We start from the raw sequence: 20942 nt of genomic DNA on the forward strand, positions 1-20942 counted from the left end.
TTATATCCACACAAAATCCTGCACACAGATGTTTATTCATATTTGCCCAAACCTGGAAGCAACCAAATTGTCCTTCAGTATGTGAGGGGATAGATAAACTGGGGTAACTCTAGACAATGGAATATTATTCAGTGCTAAAAAGAAATGAGCTATCAAGCCATGAAGAGATGGAGAAAACTTAAATGCAAATGCATATTACTAAGTGAAAGAAGCCAATCTGAAAAGGCTATCTGTTGTATGATTTCAAACTATGACATTCTGAAAAAGAAAAAACTATAGAGACAATAAAAAGATTAGTGATTACCTGGGGTTAGGGAGAGGGAGAGATGAATAGGCAGAGCATAGAGAATTTTTAGGGCAGTGAAAATACTCTATATGATACTAGAATGATGGATACACGTCATTATGTATTTGTCAAAACCCATAGAATGTACATCAGCAAGAGTGAACAGTAATGGACTTTGGACATTGGTATTCATAATGATGTGTCAAGTGTAGGTTCACTGATTGTAACAACCACTTTTTTTCCCCCCTTCTTCCATCCCCCCCAACTCGGGTTCAAACCGTTGTTTCTCAGTCTAGTTGTGTAGGACACAGCTCCTTGGCCCATGCTGGTATTACGAGCCTGCGCCCCCCACCCCTCCCTCCTCCTCCTCCTCCCTCCTCCCTCCCCTCCTCCTCCCTCCCCTCCTCCCCTCCCCTCCCTCCTCCTCCTCCTCCTCCCTCCTCCCCTCCCCTCCTCCTCCCTCCTCCTCCTCCCTCCTCCTCCCTCCCTCCCCCCCTCCCTCTCCCTCCCCTCCCCCCTCTCCCCTCCCGCAGTCTGTTGGTCGGAAGCTCACAGTAGCACACAGCAGCCCGGTTCCAAGGAAAGTCACTCACAATCTTAGCTGTAGAGGGCACAGCTCACTGTCCCATGTGGGACTCGAACCGGCAATCTCAGTGTTAGGAGCACGGCACTCCAACCACCTGAGCCACCAGGCTGGCCCTCAAATAACCACTTTGGTGCAGAATTTTGATGGTGGGGGCAGGCAGTATATGGGAATTCTATCTTCCACTCAATTTTGCTGTGAACTTAAAACTACTCTAAAAACACACTTTAATAATGAAAGAAAAAGTCTATTAAAAAAAAACCAAAAACCTTTCAACATTTTTAAACAAGGAAATCATGTTTAGGTGGTTTTAAAACTGCCCTTTCCCAACATGTTTCCAGCATCCAGTTTATTCACTTGCTTTCAGCATCCAAAACAACATTAGAGTCTTAACTTTTTAAAGAATTTCAAACTCAATAATTTACCTCACTGTGAAATGTCTGCAAGTAAATACTTGGAAACAAATCAGCAAAAGCACAGTGGACACTGGGTCCACAGAAGGTGCTGGAAGGAATACAAGGATGTATAAGAGGTCCTTAAACTGATTACCTTTGCCTGGTTACTCCATGTGCAAACCCATCATCTGCTGTGGCTCCATCCCAGTTTACAAGCCCCAAGGCTAATGGATATAGTGAATGCCGGCTAATAGGCAATTTTGTTTAATGGAAGTGAATAGTCTGTTGTGGAAAATACAGAAGATGGCTCTGAAATAAGTGAAAAACAGTAAAGTTAAAACAATTTAATGAAGAATTTTAGTGCTTTATGCATTTTTAATGTTTGCTATAATAGTAATAGGAAACCACAGTAGACTATTTTTTTAGATTTTAAAAAAACATTTAGTGTAGTAAAAATTCCCCATAAAATAATGTACAGATATTACTATTAATAGTAATATTTCTCTCAAAGAATAAGTCAATAAGAATTATCTTAAATGTAAATACAAATGAGATAATATTTTCAAATACCATCTTAGTAAATGTTTTTCTTTATTGTGGTAAAATATACATAAAATTTACCATTTTAACTGTTTTAAGGTATACAGTTCAGTGGCATTAAGTACATTCACAGTTTTGTGCAAGCATCACCATTATGCATTTCCAGAACATTTTTTATCACCCAAAACAGAAACTCTACACCCATTAAACGTTAACTCCCCATTCCTTCCTCCCCCCCCCACCCCCCGGCCCCGGTAACCTGTAGCCTACTTTGAATTTGATTAGTTTAATCATACAATATTTGTACTTTTTTATCTGGTTTATTTCACTTAGCATAATGTTTTCAAGGTTCGTTCACACTGTAGCAAACATTAGAATTTCATTTTTTTAAGGTGACTAATATTCCCGTGTGTGTGTGTGTGTGTGTGTGTATGTATGTATATATATGCTTCCTCCTGTTTATCCCTTTATCTGTTGATGAACACAGTAGACTTTTAATTGATGAGAAACATGATAAAAAATGATGATTGACGAGGACTCCTCTGAAGCTGTGTTTTTCCATATCAGATCTCAGCATAAATGATCCATTCTTTTTTTCAAATTTGTGAATTTAATTATTGGAACAGTTTCAGAAAGTTATGAAAAATGAAATGCAACTTAATGAATCATTAGTGCTGAAAGGAACAAAAGTACATGTCATGGAGATGTTTAGCAGGTCAAAAGTTCACAGATTTTGTAAATGAACAGTAGAAAACATTCCTAACCTCAAGCTTCAGCAAAGCTAATAAAACACAACACGATTCTAGTTTGTTTTTTCTCCCAAAGTTCAAAAACTGGCACGTCATGCCCCCTGCACAAGACTGCTTTCCAGCGAGCAATCCGGACAGGTCCTAACCTCGAGTAGCTGAGATGGAGCTCCTGGGAATCACTACTCTTGTTCTTATGATTTGTGTTATTTACCTGGTTTTCCTTCTTGTGTGGAAGGGAAGTCACAAAGGGAGAAGCCTCCCCCCGGGCCCAACTCCCCTTCCCATCATTGGGAATCTGATGCAGCTAAACTTCAGGAACATACCTGCATCTCTCTCCGAGGTAAGGGGCTTTCATTCTGGGACTGGTCAGCTCCAGGTAAGCAGGGTCATTGTTGGGCTCTGCATGAGACCCCTTTTACTTCAATCTTTCTTAGTTTGACTCACCACTGAGGTGTTTCGGGGTGTCTGTCTCTGTGTTACAATATGGAAACCTCTTTGTTTCTGGACTGGATCACTTTCGAGCAAGTATGTTGACTTGACCTGAGATACAGAGGTAGGTTGAATTTTAGCGAATGAGAAAATTCTGGGATCAGAACATATTTTAATTGAAAGGCTTCCACTCCCCTCAGCATATAATGCTTACCAAAAGGCAAGCCCAGTATGTGTAAACATGCATTAAATGCCCTCTTATATTACTACTACTGCTTCTACTATTTTACACTAAATGATCTGTGGGATGCTTTGTGATTCTCCTTTCTGATCCCACTCCATTCCCCAGCATCTTGCTCTGACATCCCAACTCTGCTACCCTGACTGACATTCATTCCTTTGGAAATATGAGAAAAGATATGATCACCATGAATATATTGTGCAAGGATATATACTCCAGAACAACCTAAATGTCCATTGATGCATCAATAAAAAATATATGTATGTATCCCTGTACACACACGTTAGAATATTATTTAGCCTTAAAAAAAAATAACGAAATCCTGCTATTTACAATAACATGGATGAACCTGGATGACATTATCCTAAGTATATGTCAGACACAGAAAGATAAATGTTGCATGATCTCACTTACATGTGGAATCTAAAACGGTTAAACTTGTAGAGAGTAAATGGTGTTTGAAAACCATCCTGCAATTGTTGGCTGTTTCAGTACTCTATTTTGCTTCTTGGAAAAATGCTATCATAAATGTATAGGTTCCATCCATTTTTATACCTGCTCAGTGAGTCTCCCCCAAGCCCTCACCCTGGCTGATTCATGTTCATCTTTAGTTTAACCTTAAATCTTGCCTCCTCATAGATTCCTGACTTCTCTATTTTATTAAGTTCTCCCATTATCATCCACAAAGCACAATCTTTATCACTTTCATAGATTTACGCTCAGTTTGTACTGCAATTGTAGTTTGTTTGGCTGTTTACTGCTTGTCACTTTCACGAGACTCTTAAGTTCGTGAGGGCTCCTGGGCTGTGCACAGTATTTGACTCAGGGTAGGTGCTTAGTAAATATCTGCTCAATGGTTACATATTATAAATGAAGGAAAGACTGAATCTGTAACTATACCCTAGGTTAAATTTCTAAAATGGAATTTGTGGGGCAAAGTCTAAGTCACATGTAAATTATTACTTAATTTCTAACCAAGCCTCCAGTGGAAAGATTTCATAATAGCACTTACACAACTGCTTGCATCTTTTTCCAGTTAGCCAAGGAGTATGGCCCTGTTTACATGTTGTACCTTGGATCCCAGCCCACGGTGGTCTTACATGGATATGAAGTGATAAAGGAAGCTCTGATTCACCAGGGTGATGAGTTCCTTGGCAGAGGACCGTTACCAATTATTTCAGATGTCCAAAAAGGACATGGTATGTTTCAAATCAAAATATGGATTAATTTTCTTCAGCAAAAAAATGATTAACTTAATGAATGTTTGTTCTGCCCCAAGCAACAGATTAGATGTGACTGCAATGCAATTCTGATGCTAACTACCTAGCGTTAGTGCAGACGCCATAGGTTAAGGGTATTGTTACAAACAAGATAGCCCTCACTTCAGATGCTAGCCGTTAAGTTCAGAGATCCCCAGGTCATCTATACTTCTGACCAAAAGGCTAAAAATTCAGGGGACCCCATGACCTTCTCTGGTTCAGTAATTGGTAGAATTATTCACAGAACTTGGGAAGGTACTATATTTACAATTTTATTATATAAAGGATGTAAATGAAGAGACACATAAGGCAAGGTTTGGAAGGATCCCACAAGCAGAGCTTCTGTATCTTCTCCCTAGGAACCAGAATGGGTTACCCTCTTGGCACATTGATGCGTTCACCACCCAGGAAGCTCACCTGAGCTTTGTTGTCCAGAGTTTTTGGAGGAGCTTCATTACACAGACGTGATTGATTGAGTCATTGGCTACACAAGTCAACTCAATCTCTAGCTCCCTCCACTCCCTGGAAGTTGAGAGGTCGCACTGATATCTTTTGGCTCAAAACCCCAACCCTTTAAATACAGAGTTGGTCTTTCTGACACGGCCAGCCCCATCTTGAAATTGTCTGGTGGCCTACTGTGAGTCACTGCATTGTCATAAACTCAGGTGCTGGCCCAGAGGCTCACCATGAACCACAGCCGTTTTTAATACTTGGGAAATTTCAAGGGTTTAGAAGTTCCCTCACAGGTCACAGCTTTGGGTTCATAATCCTTAAATCGGTCTTCTCTTTGTTCCTTTTTTGATGTTTCAGTCTTAGGGAGATCATTTGCTTGGCAGTTAGTGGCAGCGAATAAGCACTGACTTTTGAGAGGATGCAACACACGGATGAAACTGATGGTGCATTAAAAGAAATAGGAAATTCAGAATAAGTAACAGGTTTTGTACAGAGGAAGAAATTAAAAAGCACTGGCATGGAACATACTGGGTTCCTCTGCTCCTTTGCTTCTTTTTATTCAGATGAGGCTAACAATCGCTGTAGTAAATTCAGAGACTAGAATTGTAAATCCCATATTGATCTGCTTTGAAGTTGCTTTTCCTGTCATAGAGAAAAGCACAAATAGAACTAAACCACAACTTAGAGGGATATGAAGCGTAAGAACAGATGCTCGGGAAAGGGGTTTGCGACAAAACATGCCGTTTTGGACCATTTTTAACAAAACCAAACAGAGGGCCCTTCTTACACTTGGGAATATTCTCCACCTGCCAATGATTCCCCTGCCCCATTCCATCATCTCTGCCCCTATTGACCGGAGCTTGGTGTGTTTTTTTTTCCCCTTTTGTGACAAATATTTTCCCCAAACCACAGAATGGGAAGGGGCACTGGTGTTGGTTCAGGGTAGACATAAGAGATCAGCTGTAGGGAAAATCTGACTCCATGATACAAAACACTTTCCTGCTCCTTGCTTCTTTTCTAGGAATCATTTTCAGCAATGGAGAGACATGGAAGCAAATGCGACGCTTCTCCCTGATGACCCTGAGGAACTTTGGGATGGGGAAGAGAAGCGTCGAAGAGAGGGTCCAGGAGGAAGCCCAGTACCTGGTGGAGGAGCTCAGAAAAACCGAGGGTGAATTCCACTGACCATCCCTTAGGGGGCAAAGGGACTTCCTACACACACTGCCCTCAGTCACAGCTCCTTTGGGTGTCACTCTGGGGTCCACAATCTGCTCTATTAATCAGAGAATTGGCTCGGAAAAAAGGGCCGGGAAGACCATGATCCAGAGCTATTAGTTAGGACTCATTTCCCAACTTCCGCTCTTACTGGGTACGTAAACTTGGACAAGTTACTTAATTTCTCTAAGATACAGTTTCTACATCTGAAAAAGGGGGTTAAAAATCAAACCTCGGAATAAGAGTTAAATGATATAGTTTGCAAAACATTTACGCAATATTTAGCATGTGGTAAAATTCTCCATAATGTCACTTGTTGCTCTTAGGACTATTATCATACTCGTATTCATATAACAATATAATCAATATTATTAGTAGCATAGTATAATACTATATAACATACAGTATTTGTATTATTAGAAGATGCTTACATCCCACTTGGAGAAATTTAGAGAAAATAAATTCTATGTATAAATCTGAGCAGGAGGGAGTCCTGGTTCTTGAAATCCTGTTGCAGGCTGATGAAAATTCTAAATGTCTTTTTTCTCACATCAGCTCAGCCCCTTGACCCTACTTTCATCCTCAGCTGTGCTCCCTGCAACGTTATCTGCTCCATCCTCTTCAACGAGCATTTCCAGTACGACGATGAGACGTTCCTCTCCCTGATGTATTTGTTAGATGAAAGTTTTAGGAAAATAAACTCTCCATGGAACCAGGTAAGGCCATGGCGGCACTGCACTCCTGGTTGATCTCATTGGCTCACTGGTAGCTTGCAGAAAGGGCTATGACCTCCACTGACCTATTCCAGGAACAAAGTGCCAGTGTGAGCATTCATTGTCACCTTCCCTCCATGTATATTGAGTGAATAAGTGCAGTGTCACTTATTCCAGCATCACTGGAAGGTTGCCCTCTGCTTGCCTCCATGGGCTTACTCACACAGTAGAAGACAAAATGTGCCCAGTTGCCTGTGTTCCTTTAGGCCCCTGCGCCCATTTCCCCCCTTATTACTCAGGGGTTGGCTGAAGGAGATGGGAAGGGAACCCTGTCCTATGTGTGATGATCATCCCTCCTTCTCTTGCGCTTGGCAGCTGGAGGAAGGGATTCTGCGCGGCCAGACCGCACACAGGGTGAGGTGCTCCACTTGGAAACTCGGGTTCCTCCTCACAAACGGAATCTCCAGTGTATGTTTTATCCCATTTTTAGATGTACAATCTATGGCCAGGACTCATAAGGCACCTCCCTGGAGAGCACAGAGCATTTTCAAAACGGCTTGAGAGTGTTAAACATTTCATTCTGAAAAAAGTGAAGGAGCATCAGACGTCCCTGGATCTTAATAACCCTCAGGACTACACTGACTGTTTCCTCAGCAAGATGGAGCAGGTACTGTATCTTATCATCCTGTGGGAGTGCATGAGGGCACAGTCACCCCATGTAGGTATTTCTTGATGTTTTGGTTTTCATGGCAATGGGGTACACTATTATCAGTAATAATAGAAATTCAAAAATAGTCCAAAGCCCTCTTTTACTTTGTATGTCCATTTACTTCCTACACGTAGGCATTAGCATCTCTATATTCTCAGTACGTATTTACGATGAGGCCCTTGATACACACACTTACATATAAGTTATATATGTTTCTGAACCTATATTCACCTTGGGTTGGATGAGACACACATGCATTTTCTCTACACATCACTTACACATATGTAGTCAGCCATTTTTGCTACAGTGCTTCCCAGATAGCCTGTCATAAATCAATGCATTATAAAAAATGGATTGTGTTTTCTTACAGAAACAATTTTATTCTTTGAAATTGGTGGTAGATAAAGATCCTAAAGCAAAGACATTATATATTAACCATAAGTGGTATTAAAAGTATTGAATAGCAAGTATTCACACAGCCACCAGTCCTCACACTGTCACTGAATGTAAAACACCATCATGACTGCCCATGAGCACATTAGTAGAAAAACAGCCAAGGCTGTGACCAGCAATAATTTTTTTTTTTAAAAAAGGTATTAAGTGTATAAACATATATAGCCACTTAAAATATAAAAATTATTCTTTGATCCCTATAAATTATTCTTTGATCCCTATAAAATTAACATTGTTTATTCAAAGGTCGCCCAAATATATATAAATGAAAGAAAAATACCACTCAATTATACATAAATATACAAATTATGGCAAACAATTAATAGTAATATCTTTAGTCTTCTTAAGCTCCAGAGGGCTGATTTGGATAGCCTGGTTTCCTTAGAAACACGTCTTAGGAAGCTCTATTGATGTTCCTTTTACTTCTCAGAAATTTCCCCAGAATCAGTACAGGCATTTCCACTCATTCCACTTGCCAAGGACGTACATCAAAAGACCCAAGTTTGTTGTTGGCTTTCAGAGAACTAGATGTTTGGGAAAATAGGAAAACAAACAAACAAAAAAAAAACATAGCCAGGCTATTAATTCAATCATTCAAAATTTTTATTTAGCATTAACTATCTATTAGACATGGTGCTTGGTAAAAGGAATAAAACAATGAATCAAATAATATCCTGCAATTTTCTCTCATAGCACTTGTCACAGTGTAAGGAAATATTCTCCTACATTCTCCTCTACGATGTATCTGCTGAAAGGGCTGGGGCAGTTTCGATTTTCCACACTTTGTATCATCCAACAACTAGCACAATGTGTAGAATATTACAGATGCACAATAAGTGTTGAGTAAATTTGCTAATTAATTAATAAAAGTACAGGCCTTGACTGAACGGAGCTCACAAGTCTAGTGCAATGGTTATCGAACAAGCAGGAAGAATGAAGTGCTAACGGGAAGTACAAGTTGTTCCCGGAGAACGTGACAGAAGCACTGTTGCTAGTCAGATGTGAGTGATGGAGGGACTTCTACACCAGGGCCCACTGGGTACATCCCTGTGTACCTGGGTACGCAGGTGACAACTGAGCTGAGAGCTGAAGGCTGAAGAGGGGTTATCGGTGTAAAGATGGCAAAGAAAAATATCCCAGGCAGAAAAACAAGATGTGTAAAGGCACCGAGGTAGAAGGGAGCTTGGGAATATGAGGGGTAGCAAGAAAGCCAGTGTGACTGGAAGGGAGGGCAGGAGAGAACAGTGGGGCAGAAGCTGAAGCAGCAGGAGGTCAGCACAGCGGGCAGATCATTCATTCAGGGCCTGGCAGGCCCTATTAATTAGGTTCGTTTTTATCCTTCCCTGTTTTCCCGAAAATAAGACCTAGCGGGGCAATCAGCTCTAGCAAATAGCAAATAGCAAATCGTTTGCCGGGTCTGAGCCCTGTATAAAGAATGATCATATTTTGTGATGTGGAGGATATATTGGAGGGGTCAACAGTGGATGCAGAGAGGACAACAAGGAATTGCCTGAGGGTGAGTTTCCTGGCTGCAGAGCCTAAAATAGGGATTTGTATGAAAGTGATTTCTTAAGGGAGTTCCATTAGGAAAAAACTTGTATGTGAATAAGAGAAACAGGAGGGGAAGGGGGAAAAGTTAAACATAGATGCAGTTTCATGTTAAATCTAGTCTCTGCCTGATCCTATAAGGGGCTGTAGAGAAAAACTGCAGTGCAGAGTGTGTCAGGCCCTGTGGCAAGGGAGCTGGGTTTTTGTACCGCTACACCCATTAGTCACTGGCCACCGGCAGCCCCATGATGGTGGTGTTTGGGGCTGATGAAGTCCCAGGCATCTCCTGGCAATGTGGCTCCAGTGCCCAGAGGACTCCTCCAAGAAAGTTAGAGACTGGGCCATAGCCGCTGGAGATAGGTGACCTGAACCAGTAAGGGGACCTAGGCCTGGCACCTATACCATCTTCTACATGAAACTATTGCAGTAGCCCAAGGCGAGATGATGGCCATAGGAACTGGTGGTAAGATGGAAAGATGTGGATAGATTTGAGAGACATCTAGGAGGTACAATTAACTAACAGTATTGGTGGTGAGCTGGGAATTGCAAGAGATGAGATGCTAGGTCCCTAACTGGTGGAGGTTAGGGCCATTCACCAATACTGGAAACACTGGAAGGGGACCATGGGTATGTCCACATACATACGAAAGCCTTGAGATTCACTGAACTAAGTTAGAGGAAGAGACGAAAGGAAAGTTGATGTGCCAATGTCTGGACTTCAACCATTCCTCCTTCTCCTCCTTTCCATGTCTGTTTTCCTGTAAGATAACTATCAATAGAGATGGAGTCGAAACTTCTAAATTGTTTCTGCTTCCCTCTAAGTTTTGTTCCATTCTGTTTTAATATTAAATCTCTATAACCTTACTACACAATAGATTTGGGTTGTGTTAAGAATTAAATAAAATGGTGGAGTCCATCCTACTTAGTGAAATGAGAGTTAGAGCATAAATAAAATATATGCTAATATTTCCATTTTCTCCCTCTCTTCGCCAGGAAAGACTTTTAAAAACTAACTGGACTTTTTGTTGTGAGGGAGTTATTTTAAATACTCAATATTCTTGATTTGAGATAAAGACAGTAAGGACTATAGGTAGGAAGTGACAATGTGCCTAAAAATTTGGACATCCATATGAAGGAGTCATTCCGTTTTGAAATGAATAGGAGAGACACATTATAAAGAAATTGAGTGAAGATAACCTTCATTCAGAGCTTTCAAAATGAAGCTAATTTTGAAAAAAGTACCCTAATATTTTCCTCAAATTTAAAAACCAATGGTATTAAAAGCCCACCAAAAAATAATAATCAATGAAAATAATCTAAAGATGGTAGAATAATTTAAATAGAAATATTTAATAATAAAATAATAATAATAGAAATATAAAACTTTTATTAACTAGTGTTATAGCATTAAACATTCATTTACTCAACAAATTCTTAGGGTCAGTTATAATGCCAGGTATGGGGGATATATCAACAAAGAAGACTTAATCTTTATTGTTTATTATTATTATTATTAGTTTCAGGTGTACAAAACAGCATAGTGATTAGACATTTATGCATCTCACAAAGTGGTAACCCCAACAAATCTACTACCCCCCTGACATCATACATAGCTATTACAATACCATTGACTCAATTCCCTGTGTTGTACTTTATATCTCGTGATTATGTATATTTTAAATTATAGTTGACATTCAATATTATTTTATATTAGTTTCAGGTGTACAGCATAGTGGTTGGGCATTTATTTAATTTATGAAGTGATCCCCCGATAAGTCTGGTACCCATCTGACACTATAAGATAGTTTTTACAATATTATTGACTCTATTCCCCACCATATTTCACATCCCCATGACTATTTTGTGACTACCAATTTGTACTTCCTAATCCCTTACTTTTCTCACCCATCCTCCCAACTCCTCTGCCATCTAGCAACCATCAGTTTGTTCTCTGTATCTATGAGTCTATTTTTACTTTTGTTTGCTCGTTTATTCTGTTCTTTAGATTCCACATACGAGTATAAGTGAGAGCACGTGGTATTTGTCTTTCTTAGTCTGACTTATTTCACTTAGCATAATATCCTCTAAGTCCATGCATGTTGTTGCAAATGGTAAAATTTCTTTTTATGGCAGAGTAATACTCCATTATATATATGTACCATGATTTCTTTATCCAATCGCCTATTGATGGGCATTTCAATTATCTCCATATATATCTTACCTGTTGTGAATAGCGTTGTAGTAAACATAGGGATACATGTATCTTTTCAGATTAGTGTTTTGGGTTTCTTTGGGTAAATATCCAGGAGTAGAATTGGTGGGTCATAAGGTAGTTCTATTTTTAATTTTTTGAAGAAACTCCATACTGTTTTCCATAGTGGCTGCACCATTTTGCAATCCACCAACAGTACACAAGGGTTCCCTTTTCTCCACATCCTCGCCAGCAATTGTCGTTTGTTGATTTGTTTGTTGATGATAACCATTCTGACCGGTATGAGGTAATATCTCATTGTGGTTTTCATTTGCGTTTCTTTGATGATGAGTGACATTGAGCTAATCATATGTATGTCCTCTTTGGAGAAATGTCTGTTCAGGTCCTCTATCTATTATTTAATTGGATTGTTTCTTTTTTTGGTGTTAAGCTGTATGAGATTTTTATAAATTTTGGATATTAAACCCTTAATAGATGTATCTGGCAAATATCTTCTCCTATTCAGTAGGATAGCTTTTCATTTTGTTGATGGTTTCGTTTGCTGTGCAAAAACTTTTTAGTTTGATGTAGTCCCATTTATTTGTTTGTTTATTTTTGTTTGTTTGTTTATTTGTTTTTGTTTCCCTTGCCCAAGGAGATATATCAGTAAAACTATTACTAAGGGTAATGTCTGTGAGTTTACTTCTGATACTTTCTTGTAGGAGTTTTATGGTTTCAAGTCTTACATTTAAGTCTTTAATCCATTTTGAGTTTATTTTTGTATATGGCATAAGAAAGTGGTCCAGTTTCATTTTTTTGCATGTATCTGTCCAGTTTTCCCAGCACCATTTATTGAATAGACTGTCTGTACCCCAGTGTAAAATCTTGCTTTCTTTGTCATAGATTAATTGGCCATATAGGCATGGCTTTATTTCTGGGCTCTCTATTCTGTTCTTCTAAGTCTGTGTAAGTGAAGGAAATGACCAGCCATGAACCAGTGATTTCTCTACATTGTTCTCACATACAGCTTATCATCTGGTCTTTTTCATTAAATATAATAAAAGAAGATATCGTTCATCAAGTAATTGTATATATGAAGCATTGTTCCAAGAGCTTCCACCCATTAACTCTTTTGATCTTTATAATAAGCCTAGGGTGTACGTTCTATTTTTTATCCCAGTTTCACAGATGATGAAACTGAGTAAAGAGTAAAAGTAATTTGCTGAGGGCCCACATCTGTTCATTGACTAACCAGGGATTGAACCCAGGAGTTTCGATTCCATGACTGATGTTTTTTATCCACTACATGAAGGTGCACAAAATGAAGCCTATTAGTAGTAAAGGAGAATGATTGTGGAGCTCTGATAAGCCATTTCCTTCTTTTTAACTCATGTAGCCATTAACTCTACCATTTACAGGAGAAACACAACCCAGTGTCTGAATTTAACTTGGAGAACCTGGCAATCTGTGGATCAAATTTGTTTACTGCAGGAACACAGACAACTGGTATCACTCTGAAATATGGGCTCTTACTCCTAATGAAGCATCCAGAGGTGAAAGGTACAGCAAATTTTCTAGTGACCAAATAAAACATAAGATCCTGGTACTAGATGAAAGTGGGACGGTGCGGCCGACAGTGAGTGCTTTCCTTTCTCTGGACTCTTGTAGAGCGTCATGCAAAGGGCCATCCATGTGGTTTTGGTTTGTAGATCAGAATTCTATCTAATGATGCTGATAAGGAAAAGACAACTTTAAGAACTCAAAGGCGGTCATTTAAGTTGAAAAACAGAGGAACTTCTGAATCCCAACTCTTATATATCAGACGCAATGCCAAAGATGAGCCCTATTTAAATGAGGGACCAATGGGTCCCCATACTTGATTCTCATTCTAGACCTACCGATACCTAGCTGTGACCTCAAACAAATGATTTCATCTTGCAGGTCTCTGTTTTCCCATCTTGAAAAATGGACCAGGCTCCTCACAGGGGATTTTTAGCTCTGATATAATTTAAAATTTAAAAATAAAATTATAGTAGCTCGATTTTTCTCAAGCACATTCTCAGAGCACAGGCCTTAGGAAGCCAGTGTTTATATTGCTCAACAAAATGGTACAAAATGGTGTTTGCCGTTCCCACAAAACATGTAGGAGAGTGGATGAAGCTGACAAAGGAGATGCTCCCACTAGAAGATTACATGTTTCCCTTTACAGCTGTTTTGCCAGGGATCATGGGATAAGGACCTTGCCACAAAGGTCCTCTCCTCACTGGTACATGAGAACAAACCAATTAAGGCAGGAGGCTGTGAACATAGCTGACCTACCTTTTATGTTTCCTTCAGCAAAGTCTCTGGTATTTTGCAGCAAAATTGAAAATAGAAATTCCATCAGGAGCAGAGTAATGGGCTGTTTAGCAACATGTCTTTGATCTTGGTTGGAAGCCTTTTCCAGGCCACTTTCTGTTGCATATTGCAAGCATTTCAGGTAATTTCCAAGTGTCCAGGGAACATCCCTTGCATAGCATTCATGATTCATGTCTCTGCAGCCAAAGTTCATGAAGAAATCGACCGCGTGATTGGACGCAACCAAATCCCCTGCATGAAGGACAAGATGAGGCTGCCGTACACAGAGGCTGTGGTGCATGAGATCCAAAGATACATCGCCCTCCTTCCTTCTAGTTTGCCCCATGCTGTGATCCGGGACACGAAATTCAGACAATACATCATCCCCAAGGTTAGATGTGTCTGGGAAAACTGACCGGGAGAGAAGTGGTGGCATGGTCACTCGGTGGGGCCTGTGAGAGCCTCTCAGTTCTATTTCAGGAGGAGAGGCAGTCAAGTGTCATGAAAAGAACACAAGGTCAGAGTCAGATGGCCTGGGTTTCAAATCTGTCTCTGTCATACGGTGTACCATTCTGTCATCTCTGCCTTCCTAGAATGGGAGAGACTGACCTGAGGTTTCCAAGTCCCACTACTCTTATAGAATATATTGAGGGAGCAGTGATTTCTATTAATGAGAATCTTACGGGAACTGAAATCTGATTTTTCATGATGGATTACGAAAAGGGGAAGAAATAAAAAATGTGTCTATAGCTCTAAGATAATCAAACCTTAGAAGTGTCAACCTTCTTTAACATGAATTCTCTCCTTCCAGGACCTCACATACAGGACATTTGGGATATTACCACCCCTAACAGTTACCGTTTGTAGAATACTTAGCATTCACCAAAATCTTTCCATGCATACTAGGGATGTAGTCAGTCTTCTGTAGTGATTAGGAGCTTGGGTTTTACATTTTAAAATTTCCAGAGCATCGAAGAGGAAGAAAAGGTGCCAACCCTGATCAAAATACTACAAAACAGCCACCAATCTTACTTACAAATATTAGTGTAAAAGTCTATTAACACATTAAGTCTAGCATCACATTAAAAACAATACAACACCAACAAGCTTAAGATAATCAGGAACGTAGGAATGGTCTAACACCAGTGTTAGACCATTCCTTTGTTCTAGTTTTCTCATTTGTATAGAAAATACTTTTGATAATATTCAATATCCATTTCTAATTGTTTAACCCTTAATAAAATAAGAATTGATAAATAGCTCTTTAGCCAGAAAATAGTATTTCCCAAATCATGCTTGTTGATGAAAGACTAAAAGCATTCCCATTAATACTAGGAATAAGACAAGGCTATCTACAATTACTAATATCACTTAAGTAGAATTATATACAGGTAATAAGGGATAAAAAATTTTAAAGGAAGAGGCAAAATTGTAAATGATATAATTGTACATGGAAAATATAAGAAAATTAACAGAAGCACCACTGCAAAAATAGAATTATTCAGTGGTTAGGTACAAATTTATTATTTTTAAAAAATCAGTTTCCACCTATATAAAATAAAAACTATTTAAAGAATATAAGAAGACAAGTTTTCATTAATAAAAATGAAGATAAAATACTTAGAAATAAACTGAATAAAGAAATTTAAGATCTGTAGAAAGAAAACTTTAAAATGCTAATGAGAGATATAAAATTTTTGAATAGATTATTACTCTGTTTGGGTAGGAAGATAGCAGGTCCCAAAATCAATCTATACATCTATGAGATCTCAATGAAAATATCAACCAGATTTTTTTTAGAACTAAATCAACAGATCCCAAATTTGATATGGAAAATTCAAAAATAAAAAACAGTCAGGGACAGGTCCTACCAAATGTTATAATATCAAGTCACAGTAATTAAAGCAGTGTAATACAGCCTTCTTGAATAGATCAATTAAATAAAGTCTAGAAATAAACTTAATTATACATGGAAAGTTAGTACATAATAAAGTTGGCTTCTTCCTTGTACCATAGAGAGAAAATATGGATTATTCTATAGAAGTTGGAAAATTCCTGGGGGAAGTGGAAAAAAAATAACAATGGATCCCAACCTCACACTTTACATGACAGTTTATTTTTGGTGTCTCAAATATATACACATAGAATATTAAACTGTAAAAGTACTGAGGATAAAAGCAATATTTTTTTTATTATTATTAGTTTCAGGTGTACAAAATAATGTAATAGACATTTATATCCTTCACAAAGTGATAATCCCCCCAATCTATTACCCCTCTGACATCGTATATAGCTGTTACTATACCATTGACTATATTCCCTATGCTGTACTTTACATCCCAAGACTATATATATTTATTTATAGTTGACATTCAATATTATTCTACTTCAGCTTCAGGTGTCTAGTGCATTGGTCAGGCATCTACATAGTCTATGATGTGATCCCCCTGAGAAGTCTAGTGCCCATCTGGCACCTTACATGATCTTTACAACATTATTGATTATATTCCCCATACTGTATTTAATAACTTTTTTTTTTTGAGAATTTCAGAGTGACAAATGACTTTCTAACATTGACCAAAGGAAAGAGGAATGAAGGTCATACATTTAACAATAGATAAATTTGGTTATATGTTAATAAGAAAAATCTGCCTAGAAAAAGAAACAAAGTCAAAAGACAAATGACAAACTGAGAGAAAATGTTGCATAGTTTATAAGACCAAAAGACTAATTACTGAAAAATAAAATGAACTCCTACAGTCAGTATGAACAAACCCCAAAACTCACAGATAGTGCAAAAACAATAAAATTAAAATGTGAGTAAAAGTAATTACAAATGGTTTTTAAATGTGCAAAAATATACTCACACAATAAAATATATTGAAAATAAAAATGATAAAGAAACATGTTTTTGCTTATAATATGTTGGCAGGCTGTGAAAATACTAGTAGTATTTTTGCTAGTAGTATAAATTGGTGTAACCTCTGTGGAAGGCAATGTGGTAATATCTATCAAAATTCAAAACACACATACAGTTTGAAGAGTAACTCCACTAATAGGAATTCATCCTGTTGTGTGTATTTCCCCCAAAATAAGAATATTCATTGCAGCAATATTTGTGATATTTGAAGATTGGAAAATCCCCAAATGTTCGTTTTAAAAGGACTTTAAAAATTCCTTTCTTTCTATAAAGTGGAATACTAAGCAAGCTATAGCATACTATAGGGTGCTACTATTTGTGCGAAAATCGTGGAGGCCATATATATCTCCTCCTTTTTATCCGTAAGGTCCCTCCCAAAGGGAAGATCCTAACATGGTCATTGTGATTACAGCAAGAAGGAAAGCAGGGGACTTGAGGATCGGAAGAGACACTTATTTTCACTTTATACCATTTTGTACATTTTTTTTTTGTATTTAATTCTTAAATTATGTTTAAGGAAATACAAAATAAAGTAAAAAGGGATAAAGGAAGATTTCCCTGAAACAGTAATGCTCAACAGCACCAGCTAGAACTTGGGTCAAATTCTAACCAGGCTACTAGCTAAAAGTATAACCTCACGGAAGTTATTTTTTCCTCTGAATTGCAAATTCCTCACTTATACAATTGAACAAAAAGAGAGCCTACTGGATATGGCTGAAGTAAGAATTAAATATAATTTATAAACAGATTGGCACAGTGTCTGGTAAATGTGAAGCATCCAATATAAATGGTCATTGTCAATATTATTTTGTCATTTAAGCCTGTGTTTTTGTTACCCCACCCCATTTTACAAGTGAGGAAAGTGGAGTCTGATTCAACAGATTCAAGATTTCATTTCTTATTTTCTTCCATTCATACCCGAAATCAGAAAGAAGCAAATTGTGAAAAAGTAGGCGTTTCTGATTCGTGGCAGCAATTCTAGTAAAGCTCATGTCTAGACAACATGGGTTGCAAATCCCCATTTGTCAGCAACACCTGATTATTGCTCATTGGCCATAACATCACTCTTCCCAAAGAGAACCATCCAATTATTTGATAAAACATATTGTATGATAGTGTGTGTAAAATAGCCGTAATTCAAGACAATCATTCACCAGGCAAGCTTAAGTGTGCTCAGTCCTATTCAATCCACTATTGTTAAGAGCATTAGCCTTATTTATGAACCAGAACAGGCGTGATAAAGGATCATTTCTCTCTCTGCTTCTTGGTTCCAGGGCACTACTGTATTTCCAATGTTGTCTTCGGCCTTGTACGATTGCAAGGAGTTTCCCAATCCAGAGAAGTTTGACCCAGGCCACTTTTTGGATAAAGATGGCCGCTTCAGGAAATCAGAATACTTCATGCCTTTTTCCATTGGTAAATACAAATACATACATCCAAAGCACACATGTGAACATTTTGGACAACTTTTAGCTTCACTGAATTTATGGCATAGCTAAGTAATCCACTGATGATAGCAAATGTTACAACCGGCCAAATCTGAATGGAGCCATTTACGTCTGTACACTAGTAGGATTAGATAGATCACCCAAGGACCATTTTGTTGTTGGGTGATTGAGTATAATGCCAGTTTTTAAATAAACCAAAGCCAGTCAATCCAATTCAAATGTCACATATTACCCGATGACAAAAGGGACCTGCTTTTGTAAACTTTTATCTGTTGATCTCCCTTTTGTAATATTGACTTTTCCAAAACAAGTGTACAAGTTTTTTTCTTCTTTTTAAATTATTAATGATTATTAACTTTCTGATTCTTAGAGCCAGAGGACATCAGAGAAACCTTGGCCACTTCATATTCTTTCTTCCCCTCTGAAATTTGAGCCCCGCATATCCTGCCTCTTTGCAAGAGCTGGTTAGCTCCCAGTTACTATTTCCCATGAGGTCATAAAGACAGCTTAGGATTGGTCAGCACACATTCTTTTTCCTTGTTCTCTTATTTAATCATTGAATTAGTATTTTCAAAAATCAGTTATATGTTTTGTTTCTAATTATGATGATAATAAGCATTCAACATAAAAAAATGGAAAAAGCAGCAAAGCAGAAAAAAAAAGAGAGAAATAAAAATTATATGCTATTTCACCCTACAAAAATAAGCACTGTTAGTATGTTAGTGTATATACATCAAACAATTGTTTAGGTATACATAATAGATGAATATTTTAAAATAATATTTGGTTCATTCTGTACAATGTATTTGATAACTTGCTTTCATTTAATCTGTTGTGATAAAAGACAGACAATGTGGTATTAAATAATCTTCCATGTAAACATATTTAGGTTGCATTGTATGATAGGTGCACAAGGATTTATTTCATTAATCCATTACAGATGGATGTTCAGCTTTCACCTAACTCATCAATATCATAAATAACAATGCAAGTGACATCCTAATAGGTGAATCTCTACAGTTAAATCCCCAGAAGGAGAACTACTGAATTAAAGGGTGAAAACTTCTTTAGAGAGTTTTGATAAGTACCAACAAATATCTCTGTACTGATTTATTGTCCTTGGGTAGTTGATGAGCATTCCCTTTTCTGATTGTATTTCAATATGAACTACTGTATTTGAATTTGGAACGTGTTAATGGAAATGTGTCCTCCTTCCAGGGAAACGGGCCTGTGTTGGGGAGTCCCTGGTCCACATGGAGCTGTTCCTCTTCTTCACCACCATTCTGCAAAACTTTTCCCTGAAGCCCCTGCTGGAGCCCAAGGAACTAGAGACCAAGCCCCTTGTTTCAGGGTTGATGAATATCCCACCACCTTTCAAGCTGTGCTTTATTCCTCGATAAAAATTGTTTCGCTTTTAATGATTTAAATCAAAGCAATTGCTTTTTCCTCTTGCTCCCTTGTACCCCACCCCCACCCCAATAGTTTCTCTCTTGATTTTAAATACTGCCTAGGACAGAAACGCTATTCACTAATAACTCGATGGATATTTGTTTAAATCTACAAACCCCTCGACAAAAAAGGAGCGAGGTCCTGAAAACTCCAAGGGTGCAAACAATATATTTATACCCTGTATGTTTCTTTATAAATCATGCTCCAGCAGAACCAAGAGCAGGCCCACACAAAGCCTTTGTCGGGGATAAGCAGCAAATAGCGGAGCCTTCACTCTTTCTGTGGCTTTAGAGATATGCTGATTTTCTGTAGTTTTTTTTTAAAAACAGAGAAATTAATATAATGGCCTATATGTACTATTTCTATTTCCAATTGAAAGCACTCATGATTTCTGCCACACTCACAAAATAAATCCTTCCACAATAGATTTTCTTTGTACATTTGACTTTATTTCAAGTCTCAAAAATGTCTTTCCTTGAGTTATGGGCACTCTACTGTTAGGATACAATAAATAGATAAAATTAAATGATAACCTCCGATCACAAATCTCTCCCTGCCCCACCCCCCTCTCTCCCTGTCCCACCCCCATCTCTTTGCAACTGTGGTTTTGCATGGGACTCAAAGAACCTCCTCAGATAAGAAGTCAAACCATGTCCACAGCTAGGATTCAGACAAGCTGTATCCTATTCAGAAAGAGGTGAGAGGCGGGGCTGAGGGTTGGAGAGCAAGAGAGCCCATTACAAGGAAAGACTGAGTATTCCCAAGAGAACAGTGACTCAGAAAATAGCTGCAACCACTGCCCCAGCAGGGGTCCAGTGGGATGCTGTGAGCAACAGCTGCCACAAAGGGTGGCTCAAATACCAGCAGGCAGCCCAGCCTCTAGGGACACAGGGAGGAAAAGGAGCTCTAAAAGTAGCGCTGAGCTTTGGGTAAATACCCAAAAGAATTACAAGCAGGAGCTGCAACAGATATTTGTACACCCGTGTTCCTATAAGCATGATTCACGATAGCCAAAAGGTAGGAA

At 38.3% G+C, this 20942-nt stretch overlaps 1 protein-coding gene across 1 annotated transcript; it reads left to right on the plus strand.

Annotated features, from left to right (window-relative positions):
• Nucleotides 1-2613: 2613 nt before the first annotated feature.
• LOC109443937 (cytochrome P450 2C23) lies at nt 2614-20345 on the plus strand. The gene is made up of 9 exons (XM_019724882.2): nt 2614-2893; nt 4260-4422; nt 5957-6106; nt 6706-6866; nt 7354-7530; nt 13183-13324; nt 14305-14492; nt 18296-18437; nt 19688-20345. The coding sequence occupies exons 1-9, from the start codon at nt 2714-2716 to the stop codon at nt 19867-19869; spliced, it is 1485 nt and encodes a 494-aa protein (XP_019580441.2). The 5' UTR covers nt 2614-2713; the 3' UTR covers nt 19870-20345.
• The last annotated feature ends 597 nt before the right edge of the window (nt 20346-20942 follow it).

Source organism: Rhinolophus sinicus, linkage group LG07 (genome assembly GCF_036562045.2).
Source record: "Rhinolophus sinicus isolate RSC01 linkage group LG07, ASM3656204v1, whole genome shotgun sequence".
Lineage (NCBI taxonomy): Eukaryota > Metazoa > Chordata > Mammalia > Chiroptera > Rhinolophidae > Rhinolophus > Rhinolophus sinicus.